The sequence below is a fragment of the Fusarium phalaenopsidis genome (genome assembly GCF_050370095.1).
Source record: "Fusarium phalaenopsidis strain FUZ10S chromosome Unknown contig_32376, whole genome shotgun sequence".
NCBI lineage: Eukaryota > Fungi > Ascomycota > Sordariomycetes > Hypocreales > Nectriaceae > Fusarium > Fusarium phalaenopsidis.
This window is the reverse complement of record NW_028145382.1, coordinates 640,025-652,859: the sequence shown is the minus strand read 5'-3', so window position 1 is coordinate 652,859 and position 12,835 is coordinate 640,025. Positions and strand designations below refer to the sequence as shown.

The 12,835-nt window shown below is 49.2% G+C and overlaps 2 protein-coding genes across 2 annotated transcripts; one reads left to right on the top strand and one right to left on the bottom strand.

The window, feature by feature from the left end:
- Positions 1 to 7,184: 7,184 nt before the first annotated feature.
- LRP88_14834 (glycosyl hydrolases family 31-domain-containing protein) lies at positions 7,185 to 9,740 on the top strand (the record flags this gene model as incomplete). The annotated part of the gene is made up of 1 exon (XM_083251168.1): positions 7,185 to 9,740. The coding sequence occupies one exon, from the start codon at positions 7,185 to 7,187 to the stop codon at positions 9,738 to 9,740; it is 2,556 nt and encodes an 851-aa protein (XP_083093203.1).
- A 355-nt stretch (positions 9,741 to 10,095) lies between these two features.
- LRP88_14833 (uncharacterized protein) lies at positions 10,096 to 11,440 on the bottom strand (the record flags this gene model as incomplete). The annotated part of the gene is made up of 5 exons (XM_083251167.1): positions 10,096 to 10,457; positions 10,515 to 10,645; positions 10,693 to 11,158; positions 11,209 to 11,245; positions 11,297 to 11,440. The coding sequence occupies 5 exons, from the start codon at positions 11,438 to 11,440 to the stop codon at positions 10,096 to 10,098; spliced, it is 1,140 nt and encodes a 379-aa protein (XP_083093202.1).
- Positions 11,441 to 12,835: the final 1,395 nt, after the last annotated feature.

Here is a 12,835-nt window from a genome sequence, read left to right as displayed (position 1 = left end):
CCTTGACTCAGGGTGATGGACTTGGCGATGATGCTTGAACCGTGATTAAGGTACAGGTAAAGAGAACCCCTTTAGACGTTCCAACACCGAGATTCACCTCAAGCAACTTAGGTTCTATTCGGTGGCAAGTTACCACTCAGCTCTTCAGAGCCACACTCTACCCCAATTGGAAGAGCAATGCATCATCGACAGAGAGTGCCAGTGACCAACAAAAGATCCAGGCATGTGTACATACATATAGATCACGAGGCAAAACCTCCTCATATCTTCCCTCCACAAGCATCAGCATACCGTCTCACATGAATCAACTTCACACTTCATCTCGACACTTGCTCTTTTTCTCGAGTCTTTCTCCATCTAGCAACATGGAAGTCCCCTTGTCCGAACGGTCCGAAGCTGCTTCTTTTAAGTTCGTTTTGGAGGTGCCACCCGGCCTGTCCAACTTATACGTAATTTGGGCACTGCAACTTTCAGGGGGTTTCCTCGGCGACAAATGGTCGTATTCAAAGCGAGACGAAGAATTCACCGTATACACGATCGAGAACCCAAAAAAGCTCAGGTCTTCTCTCCAGAAGTGCTTTGCTGCGGTTGACGTCCGTCTAATGCCATTGCCTGGGGCACGGGGTACAGCGACATCCAAGCCCGGCTCACCCACTTCCCCTTCACCTTCTAACTCCCTAAAGAAGTGAATGGTTTGGATGGATAATTCTATCCTAGGACGGCTAGCTAGAGGCTGTTGTATATGTAGTTGAGACGTATTAACGCTTCTTTGGGGGGGGATTTACTGGTATGAAACCTTCATTTGAACTCGACTATTTTCATATGTAAGAATAACGGGTTCAATCATTCAAGAGGATGAAGCCGAAAGAGGCATGAATAACGTAAACCTTATTCTCATGTTCAGTTCAAGATTCCATCTTCCCTTTTGCTAAGGAAGGATCAACACGCTACACCCATCTTCCTCTTTGAAGGACGAACTCAAGCTAACGCCTGTCTCTCAAGAGTGGCCTTGGTAGTGACAGTGGCGGTGATGCCCCAACTCAGATTCACCCGTCCCTACCTACCGCAAGAAGTAAAGAGAACCTTTCAGGGATTCCCAAACCAAGATTCACTTTACACAACTTGCCTTCCAATCAGTGGATTATCCCTGCCCCAGAATAACTCACCACTAGGCCCTTCAGAGTGACAACCTGCTCCAAACTGGATCCTAATGCGTCATCGCCAAAGCGTCAGTGAGCAGCAAGTTCATGGTATGAAGATATAAAGCACGAGATAGCCCCCCCCTCTGTCTCGCATTCTCTACAAACAACAACATTCCCACTCGCATCACATTAACTTCCCAACGCATCTCAAGACTCAACTTTTCCACTACCTACTTGTATCCACCATCCAGCAAGATGAGCAGCAGAATCTTCGGGCCCAAAACTGTAACGTTTGAACTCCCTGCTAACGAGGCTTCATGCAAATCATGCATCGAAGAAGGCCTGAGAACCCAGGTGCTGCAATACCAGATCTCCTATGTCAGGAAGCGCGACAGCTACGTCATCATCACGACGGGGGATCCAGAGCAGCTCAAAGCGGGTATCCTCAAGTACATAGCTGAGGAAGAAGCCAACTGTCCAGAGCCGCAGTCTCAGCCAAAAGAAGCCAGGCGTCTAAAGCGAGCCAGACGCCAAAAGCCGCAGGCTCAGCCACGAACAAGACGGGAAAGCTCACCCCTGCCCCCGCCCCCTCCCCCGCCGCCCCCTACCCCTCAGCCCTCTGCTGCTCTCAGGAAGTAGATGGTTCAGATGGATAATGATCTACCTTGAAATGACTGCACGGGACTCATGAGATAGTCCTGGATTCACTTGGCTTATAATAGGATGTGTATCTAGTCCAGGTGTGTCAAATATCCACTAGATAGAAATTATAAGCCCGTGGTATTCACTTGAATCTCTGTGTATGCGAACGTGGAGTGTAAAATTATGTTTCTATAGGAGGCCTCAAAAGGCAGTTGGTTGCCACAGCAAAAAGTAGTATTCTTCGCAGGTACCACGATGAAAGTAAAGACCTGAGATTCCCTCTGGTTGCTGTTGTACTAAGAAATGTTAGAAAGCTTTTCTTTTCCTTTCTTTTCAAGGTGCTACCTTTCCTCTACCCGAGGGATTAGTTCCCTGCCTTCTTCCTCCCTTAAGGAGTGAATTAATGCTCAATGGCAAATTACTACGTAGCCTTTGAACCACAACCTGCTTCAAACAGATTTACAATGCATCGTCTCTAGCGAGAGTCAGTGACCTAATGACTCAAGCATGGATACCTATATATTACGACAAGTCTCCATTCGGCCATTCCCTCGACAAGAAACAACATCATCCCTCACATAACACGAACCTCTCAACTTTACTACTCACCCAATCACCTGCTTTCTTCACCGATTGTTTCTGCCGACTAGCAAAATGCATCACCCAATTTTCGGAGCTAAGACTACGTATTTTAGGCTCTCTTTTCCCTCGGTTCCATCTGAACGGAGGCTGTCAAACGCGATAAATACTCTCCTGGGCAAGGAAATTTGGTGCGTGCAGACCTGTGAAAGGGACGGCGAGTACATCATTTACTCAACCAGGAACCCAGAGGAGCTTAAGGCCTCCGTTCTGAAGCTCATTGCTGAGGAAGAAGCCGACTTCACAAATGCGAACCCGACATAGGTAACCGAAACAAAAGACCACGCCCATATTCTCAGCGCACTTCCGATGTACCTTCTACCCGTCTCGAGGAGGAGAAAGTGTAGGCATATGTCTGGATTGGGAAGGCTAGCTGGACACTGCTGGGTTGGTCATGGAGGCGTTGGACTGATTTAGATTATAATAGACTGTTCATAAGGCGTTTTGGATACACAGGGTGTATATTACTAATTACCCAACCTTTACTTGGCTTCCTTTCTGGAGAATCGGAGAGTCGAATCATGCCTGTGTCCAATCCGGTCTAACAGAGTCCGAGTGAAAACTGCACCTTCGAGTCAATGTGATATAGCATTTCACTACGATGTTTCAGTTGTGATTACCTTGCCTCGCCAAGTTACGGTGTGTCACGGTAGCGGGTTATCATATCGTGACGTGCTGATACATGTGTTCTCTGATATTGTGACAGATGGACCTGTTGGAGATATCATTGTGATCAACCACATTTTCGTGCTTTCTCCAGGCGGTGAGTAAATGCAAACCCGTTTGGGCGTGTCAGGCTGATAGTCACTAAAGAGAACTTGCTTGATTCAGGAGCTTATCGCCCTTCTGTGACAACCCGCTGCTCATCTCTTCAAAGCTACACCATGTCACAAAGGGATTAAGCGACACTATTCAAGCAATGCATCATGACCAGTGAGCATTAGTGACCAACTGAGGACTGAGTATCAACAGATATATAAGCCAGAAGGCCAAACCCCCCCATCTCTTTCCTTCTTCAAGCAATAGCAACCCCTTTACACTATATCAACTTCACAATTCATCTTAACACACATTCTTGACCAAATCTTTTGACTATTTAGCAAAATGACGACCCCAACGCCCGTCACACTTTTCATGATCAGCGCAGCCAAGGTTAAAGATCATGCTTACCTCGTTCAGAAAGTACGGGAATTCGCCGGGCCGAACGTGTGGTGTGTTACACATCTAAATTTTGATAAAGGATACTATCTCACCTACACGTACAAGACATTTGAAGAGGTCAAGAAAATCATGGATGAGCGTCAAAAGATTGGTGCTGCTGGCGAGGTCACAGCACAGAAAAGGCCGAGGAACCTAGCTACCATAACTTGTAGCTCAGAAACTCCTCGGGCTAAGGAGATCAGGGGCTACTACGTATGTAAGGGAAAACACATAATGTTATTGGTCAAATGAGTCTCACACTCTCGACATCGCCCCTGATCGTGATCACCTGTCAGGGGCAAAAGGAGTAGAAGATGGTGCAGAGGTCGAGCTGCTATGTGGCTGCGTGCAGGTTTGTAATGAGGTGTGGGGGTCTTGATTCTTGCTCTACTTGCTATGTATGCACTAGTCAAGGCGTAATAGTTGTTAAAAAGGCAGAATTCTAGAGCGCATAGCATTTACGGGTTGTGGTAACAGGCCAAGCGTAAAAGACATATGTTAAAAATGTAGTAGATACTAGGGTTAAAACATACAATAAGGGAAAAAGAGAAATATTTAAGCGAGGTACCCATATAAATATATCCAAATAAGACTAGCTTATAACCTCTATGAGGAATATTAGCAAGACTAATAATCGCAACCTATTAATAACTAATATTCAGCTGCCTTAAGGAACTTGCCTTATTCAGAGCCTATCTTCTTCTGCTCTTTGATAAGACATCTTCACAGCCGCACCCGGTTATTAACGGATTCAGGGACAATCTTCAGGCCATCAGTCATTGTCAGCGGATGCCGGTGACCGGAGATAATCCAGAATGAACAGATATAAAAACCGCAAGCCAAGATGCCTCTGCTCTTTCCTTCTACAAGCAACACAACTTTCCCTCGCATCAAATCAATCCTCAAATCATCGCAATACTCGACCTTTCACCAATTTTCTCTACTATCTATCAAAATGCCCGCGCCTGTCCACACAGTCTATCTCAGCACGACTGAGGTCGGAAATGACGATCGTCTCACCAAGGCACTACGAGAAGTCTTGAGCACCCAGGCGTGGTAGACTTTCTATGTGATTGATAAAGAATACATCATCTCCTCGTACAAGGAATCCGAGGAGCTCAAGCGCTCTCTGAAGGAGAAGCGCAAGTAGTTCTCCTTGGACATCCACCCCACCCAGGAAGGAGTGGATGGGACGAAGTCCTATCTCCGAAGGTCTGATCCAAGAATCTCGGGGTAGCTTTGGAAGTGTCTGGCTTGTTCGGTCAATAATCATGTGCATATTTGGTAGTTCACAGGTATTAGCCATCCACTAGGTAGAAATTCCAAAGCGCACGCATTCAATCACTTTCTCCATCTATGCGAATAAGTCACTGAAATAGTGAATTAAAGTGTACTTTGTGTTTCAACATTGCTACGCCTCCCTAAGATAGTGAATATGGAAACCCGTCTAGATCTACTACGAACCCACCACAGCTACTTTAAGTAATGGGCTTTACTCAGGGGCTCATATTTTCCTCCGTGACAACCTCTTGTTCATCCTTCCAGAGGGGCTTCGCTACAAACGCGTTCAGTGATAATATCAGCAGTGAGCCACACTACAAGGGGGATTAAGGCCAACAAAAGCCAAGTATGACCAGATATATAAGCCAGGTCACCACCTGCTCTTTGCTTCTATTTGGGAAGCCCGATAACAAGACTTTCCCTCACATAATATCAGCTTTCAATTCACTTCGACAATCGCCTTCCTTACCGATCTTTTCCACCGCCTTGCAACATGCCTGGAACCAACGAGGGGCCCCCCATCTACATTGTCAGGTTCAGTAACATCAAACCTGCAGACAAGGATATCTTTCAGAAGGCCCTCACAGACATTGTAGGCCCAGCGCCAAATATTTTACTAGAGCCTGGTGATGAAGTTGTTGTCACGTCAATCTGGCCAGAGAACGACCTTCGGCGCGCTATGGAGGAGAGGATAACCCTCCTGAAGGCTATGGCGGCCGTCTCCAGGTAGTGATAGGTCGGCAACGGCCTATCCTCACGGCTGATTCAAGGCTCTAGGGGTGTATTTTTGAGAGTGCTGGATTTATTTAGCCGACAACAGAATGTATCTAGTTGGGGCGTCTTAGCGATCTACTGGGTAGGAATTGCAAAGCATAGGGCATTCGCTTGAGCCCCGTTATGATATACCTACATGAAAGTAAGCGGGTGAAATATTCAAGTAGATTGTGGTATATCTATCGTAGATACCCAATATTAGGTGCATTACTTGCCCCTGGATTTCCAGGCATTGTCTGCTTCTGGCTTGACTCCTCAAGTCGTTGACGTCAGGACTTTTTACGTGTAAAAAGCGGGTTTCCCTGGCCCGGCATCAAAGACCAACTGGCATCCATCACGCTTCTTACCGTCAGCATGCCACTTTTTCGAACCTCTTGTCTATCTCTTCAAGCCTTTGCCAGAATCATGACATGCTCCAAAGATGCCGCGTCAATGCAGGCGTTGTCGAGACAGCAAATGCCAACTTTGAGCTCCAGAGCCAACATCCACCACCAAACCAACCCTCAACATGAACGTCGCGAAAGCCACAGGCCCAATACTGCGACAGAAGAGGAGGACCACTATGTCTTGACACTCTGGACCGATGATGCTCACCATGAGGCCATGACGACGTTACGAAGACAGTGGTTTCCTACACGCATGTTGAAGGTGGAGGCCCATATCACACTATTCCACGCTCTACCTGGCTCCAAGCTGCACCAGCTGAAGCAAGACATTGAGGAGATATCACAATACACCACAAAATTCGACATCACGGTTAAGAAAGAAGACATATATGAGATGAGCAAGGGTATTGGTATCAGAATCTCAGAGGGACAGAAGAAAGCGGCGAAGATACGATCCGAGCTCAGAGACAAATGGGGGCCTTTTCTCAGTCGACAAGACCAGCAGGAAAGATGGAGGGGGCATTACACCATCATGAACAAGGAAGATGACAAGGCAAGAGTGGTTGAGTGCCTGAAAGAACTGCAGGATAGCTTCCAAGACATTCGGGGAACAGTCAACGGGTTGAACCTTTGGAAGTATGATCGTGGATGGTGGAGAGAGGTCGAAACCTTTTCGTTTCGCAAGTAGAGATGCACCTCAGCCTATAGACGCGGTGTTCTTATTTATTACTATAGACATAGCTATTTGAAAGACCTTATTCTTGTATCTTGGCTCATCACTACGTGCCATTGCTTTAATCGGCTCGAAATATCTCCCCTGCTCTCTAGAGCGTCAAACATGCCAGATTATCTCACCATGAATGGAACGTTCCCCTCACGCTACGGCTCAGATTTGGCTGCAATCGACGCCATCAACTCCACACTCTGCGGGGTCCGTCGCTATGCAGCCAATCCCTCATACACGTTTATGCAGACGACCATTTAATGGCCGTTCGGCAGTGAGGAGAGGAGTGATTATTCTAGAGGATGTGTGTAGAAGTACAAATACTACTTAAGCAGGGGGCTGTCCAGGTGTGATGCGGCAGACATTTGCTCCTCAGCTCAAGGTAGCATCGCAAATATGCCTCAGCACGAACGCGTCCCCTCATCTTGGACTCTGCGTCCTGAAGCCGACCAAGGCAGTGAGGCAAGCTCCTCCGTGCATCTCAAGTCCCAAGACCCCGAATTCCCATTCAGCTTTTCTTTCGAGGCTGTTTTCCACAATGTCTTTCGAACAACATACATCAGTGACAGTCACCCTCTGCCACCTCATCCTAGCATCCCAACACCCACCAAAGACTTGTCGGATGCTCAAATAAACCTCCAAGCGGCAGAATTGAGCAAGGAAATTCGCATTGGAGAAATCAGCGCCAGAGTGGACTGGAGTGATTCGTGCCCTCTAGTCAGCGTATCTCTCGGAGACTCGAACGATGCACCCCTCCACCAGGATCTCCCTCATCGCGCGTATGTAGTCAACGGCGGAGGAGTGGGACATTATTCCAGATACAACCGTGGTACTCTTCATGTCGGCCTTGGCGAAAAGGCGGCTCCAATGAATCTCTCTGGCCGGAGATTCCAACTCTCCGCCACCGACAGTTTTGGCTACGACAACTACAAGACAGACCCCCTGTACAAGAACATTCCACTTCTCATCAATGCTACTCCTCGTGGTTGTGTTGCGCTCTTCTCAACCAGCCATGCCAGAGGCGAGTACTCAATCGGATCCGAGATGGATGGCATGTGGGGTCACTACAAGGTCCTTCGTCAGGACTACGGCGGCTTGGAGGAGTACATGATTGTTGGGAGGACGCTCAAGGACATTGTCACCACCTATGCCAGACTTGCCGGGTATCCCTTGCTCGTTCCTCGCTGGGCTTTTGGATATCTCTCTGGAGGCATGAAGTACTCGATGCTTGACGACCCTCCAGCATCCGAAGCGCTTCTCGAGCTCGCCAGAAAGATGAAAGAAAACGACATCCCTTGCTCCGCTTATCAGATGTCCTCTGGATACACTGTCTCCGAGCACCCTCCCAAGACTCGAAACGTGTTCACATGGAACCACCATCGCTTTCCGGATCCGAAGGCTTTTATCGAAGAATACCACAAGCTTGGTATGAGGCTGATTGCCAACGTCAAGCCCTATGTTCTCGAGAACCATCCCGAGTACCAGAAGCTGAAGGATGCCGGTGCCTTGTTCACAGACCCGCATACCAATCAAAGTGCCATCGCCAGGCTATGGAGTGCTGGAGGAGGTGAAAGCGGTTTGGGTGGCCACATCGACTTTACTTCAGCGGCTGGCTTCAAGTGGTGGTACGAAGGCATCAAAACGCTACGCGAAGAGGGCATCGACTGCATGTGGAATGATAACAATGAATACGTCATCGCCGACGATGAGTGGAGGTGCGCACTCAACGAGCCATCCCTGACCATTCCAGAAGCCGCCAGATATCGCCCAGAAGTTGGACTCTGGGGTCGGAGTCTTCAAACCGAGCTACATGGAAAGTCTTCGCATGATGCCTTGGTCGACGCGGATCCAGATGTGAGGCCATTTGTTCTCACTCGCAGCGCCACGGCTGGAACTATGCGATATGCGTGTAGTTCCTGGAGCGGGGACAACGTCACCAGTTGGTCAAGCATGAAGGGAGCTAATGCCTTGTCTCTCAACGCGGGCATGTCTCTTATGCAATGCTATGGCCACGATATTGGGGGTTTCGAGGGACCCCAGCCATCCCCTGAACTCCTCGTCCGCTGGGTTCAACAGGGTATCTACTCGCCTCGCTTCGCCATCAACTGCTTCAAAACCGGCAACGACAACCAAGTTGGGGATGTCATTGAGCCTTGGATGTATCCCGAAATCACACACCTGGTTCGAAAGACGATCAAGCGTCGGTATGCGCTGATGCCGTATCTGTACTCTCTCATGTTGGAAAGTCACCAGCATGCGATCCCACCGCAGCGCTGGGCGGGATGGGGCTATGAGACTGACTCAGAGGTTTGGACCGAGAAGATTATGGATGGAGAGACGCAGTACTGGCTCGGTGATTCTCTGCTGATCGGTGGTGTCTTTGAACCCGGTGCTTCCAAAGCGCAAGTATACCTTCCCAAGGCCTCTGATAACGGCGACGGATTTATCAACCTCAACGCCCCTTATCAACACCTCCCAGCTGGCCAGTGGGTTACATTGGATGCCGAGTGGCATGGTGCCGGCATCCCTGTCCTCGCAAAAGTCGGCTCAGCTATCCAGATTGGAAAAGACGTCCAAGTACTATCACCAGGTGAAACGACCAACCCTGCCCAACTACCGCTAGACGACTACCGAGCCGTCGAAATCTTTCCACCAAAGGACAGCCTTGGAGATAAGTGGTACGACAACGCGTGGTATGAAGACGATGGCGTCTCGGCTGTGGCGAAGAACAGGATATCCAAGTATGAGGTTTCTTATGCGGCTGGCAGCGCAGAGATCAAGGTCAAGTTTGTCAGGCATGAGGAGTCTGGCTTCAAGGCGCCTTGGAAGACTCTACATGTGATTCTGCCTCCTGGAGATGGCCGAGTGGTGCGATGTGCTGATGGGACCGCGGTGAAGGAACTCAAGAGGGATGAACAAGGCCGACGGCATTTTCAGATTGGCCAGGCTTGATGGTCTTTTAGAAGAAGTAGAAAAGGGAATAGGAGGAAATGATACAACCACCTGTGAAAAAGCAAGTCACTGAATCAACATCATGCGCAAATATCTGAAAGACACAGCACACGCTCTCTCTAAGCAGAGGGGAGTCGCGCACCGGGACTGGCAAGGATACTACGAGAAAGACTACAGTTACTACCTATGTAAAGTCAAGTACTCACCTGTGAGCCCTGAAACGCATCCTCCCCTATTACGCCTAGTGGGTTTGGGAACGATCTGCCTGAATCTGACAGTTAATAAAAAGTCAATAATTAATAAGTCACTGATTAGGAAAAACGTAGTATTCGAGACGGCTCTCGCAACCACCCTTTTATCGTTTCATCGCATAAGTATGTTCCTCCACCACCACCATGTCGCTTCGGACGTAGATGCCCGCATCGCCGTGGTCTCGGGATAGACGGGAGCCCTGCATCTGGCTTGTTATCACGGTCTGGATGCCCTCCTTGTTGTCGATCGCCTCGAACTCTGATGTGCCTGCAAGCCCGTGCTCTGGGTCTGCGAGGTTGTGTGTGGAACTCGACTCGTCAATCTCCTTTTCTTTGTTTGTTCTGTTGAGGGTTGTGAGGCGGATGGCGTGTGTAGATCGGCTGATGGGATGGCTGCTGCCGGTGGAGCTAAGGAAGGACGAAGGTAGGATGCGGCGGAAGATGGGTCGGAGTAAAGGAAAGCAACCTAAGACGCGTAGGTTAGCATGGTTCATGGGTGAAGTATTAGCTTGGGGCTAGTTACCAGAGACGATGGCGATATTAATCTCGACGCAGCCCCAGATGTCGTTGAGGGCCATATCTCGCGGCATCTGTGTCGTCTTTGTGTCGTATCGGATCGATTCAATAATAACAAACATGGAAGCGAGGCAAACACTAGAGTCGTTAGCATCTTTTTGTCAACATGGAACAAAGGCACTTACATAAAACCAACAATAAAGAGAGCCGTAATGGCGAATTTTTGCCCCAGTCGAAGACGCAGCTTGAAGACCTCGATAACGGGAAGAGCCAAGATGATGATGTCCATCACAAAATGCGTCAGACAAGTTCCAAAAAAGAACTGTGTGTCGTTGATATTGCAGGTGGCATCCTTAATAGAATGGTCCCAGTATGCTTGCACAGGGACGCAATGGAAGATGACCATGAAAGTACGGAGGACGAGCCAGATGCCTGTGATTACGAGCATAATCTGGATGGGGATTCGGATGGCGGATTGCTTAAAGATGCGCCAGTAGAAAAGAAGAATCGACAGCTTGGACAGGCCGATGGCGTAGCTGTAGCTAAGCGAGACGAGGAACTGCATGAATCTTGAGTGAAGCAGAATGTCTTCTCTCTTCTCCTCGCTCAGCCATGGCTCAAGTGTTTGACCCATGTACCACTTGACCGTCCCTAAGAACCATTAGCATCTGAGGGCGCCCACTTCCTCCGAGAGGCCTTACATGTTATCAAGACGATGCAGTAGAAGCAGCAAAACACCTAGAGTCCATTAGCCTCTGTCAATACCCAACAAGTGACGATGCAACTTACAAAGGCCCCCAAGCAGAGGTAGTCATCCCACCACCAATGGATCTTTGTCATGCGTCGTGCAAACACTCTCGCAATGAGAGCAAGCAGCGCAGCGACCCATGTGATGCTGACAGCCAGATAAGTGTTGAGTTGGTATCCAGCCATGGCGACGACGACGACCCCGTGAGGTTGGTGCTCATGTAATTTGACGTGACATAGAAAACGGTGATCGCAATGAACGCCGTCGAGGCACGGCGCTTCTCTAGATGACGGGGATGATCTGCATTTGAACGCAGGGACGGGTTTGGACTCAACGTCGACCACCGACCCCTGGGCAAAACCTGTCAGTCGCTTGCACCCCCAGCTTGGTGCACCCGTGGGGGATGGTCTAGAAGGCCCCTTTCACTGATACAATGCGCCATTTGCTAAAAATCCGGGGAGCAAGCCTCCGCAGTAGCTGATGGAGGCTCCCAGGGCCGTCGTTGAGGGCATCATTGGTTGATGCTGGGATTCTAGAACTCGACTGACTCGCTGATCGCTCTGGGGTAGTCTATTGGCTAAGGGCATTAAATCACGCCAAGGCTAACGTCCGTTTCGCTTGGGGCCAGCTAAGCCCTGTGTAGAAGGTATCCGGCGTCCCCGTCCAGCAAGGTCCGATAACAGAAGAGGGTCCCCAAGGTCCAAGTGTCTTTTTATTAAGCGGACGTTCCCGTTATCAAGCTTTGTTTTAAGACATGATCTTCGGAGATAAAAATCAAGCTGAAATCGTTGAGAGAGATAATGACAGATACAGTTCAGTTCGAAAAACTCTGCAATGATAGAGGTTAGCGTAACCTCTCAACCCCTCGATACTATCACATTGAGGCTGCCGCCATACGCGTTCGTCATCTTTTAGCCTTGGGCAGTCAGATTGTCGACAAACGCCTCGAAGCCTCAAACACCAAATATCCTGATTTTGGGGGCGGCGGCTAGGGGTGGTAATTAGGAGCCGGTCATGTTCTCGAAGCCGACGGGAGCGTTCTCGTTCTCGGCCCAGAACACCAGCACATACCGGCTTGGGGATCATGCAGTGTGGTGCAGCATCTCAGCTGAAAAGGTGGCGCGAGGACCAGGGGCTCGAGTGGATGCCGAGAATCTCGGGAGGCGATCCGTAGCGTGCGTCTGATGAGGAAAGCCACCACGGAACGACGTTTCGATATTTCCTGAACCACTGATAATCGAAATGAAGGCCTTGAATCCTGGCATTTTTCACAGGCGAGGCCAGGGAGGCGTCATCAGCCAACACCCGAGTGCCTGGTTCGACGATCCTTCCGGGTACCTGATGTGCAATCCGGACCAACAGATAACCATGCTATTGTTGGTCCTACCCTGGCGCGATGAGGCGTTGACGGACTTGGGTGGAAAGCGTTGACCTGCCCGATCGAGCAAGCCATTACATACTAGAACCTCAGATGTCATTGCATTACGAGGGCTTCAGACATTTCTTTTACAAATCGCTTCCTTCGAGATGTGTATCCCCCAGATTGTAACCGTCAAACCCCAGATTCTGGGGCCCCATAC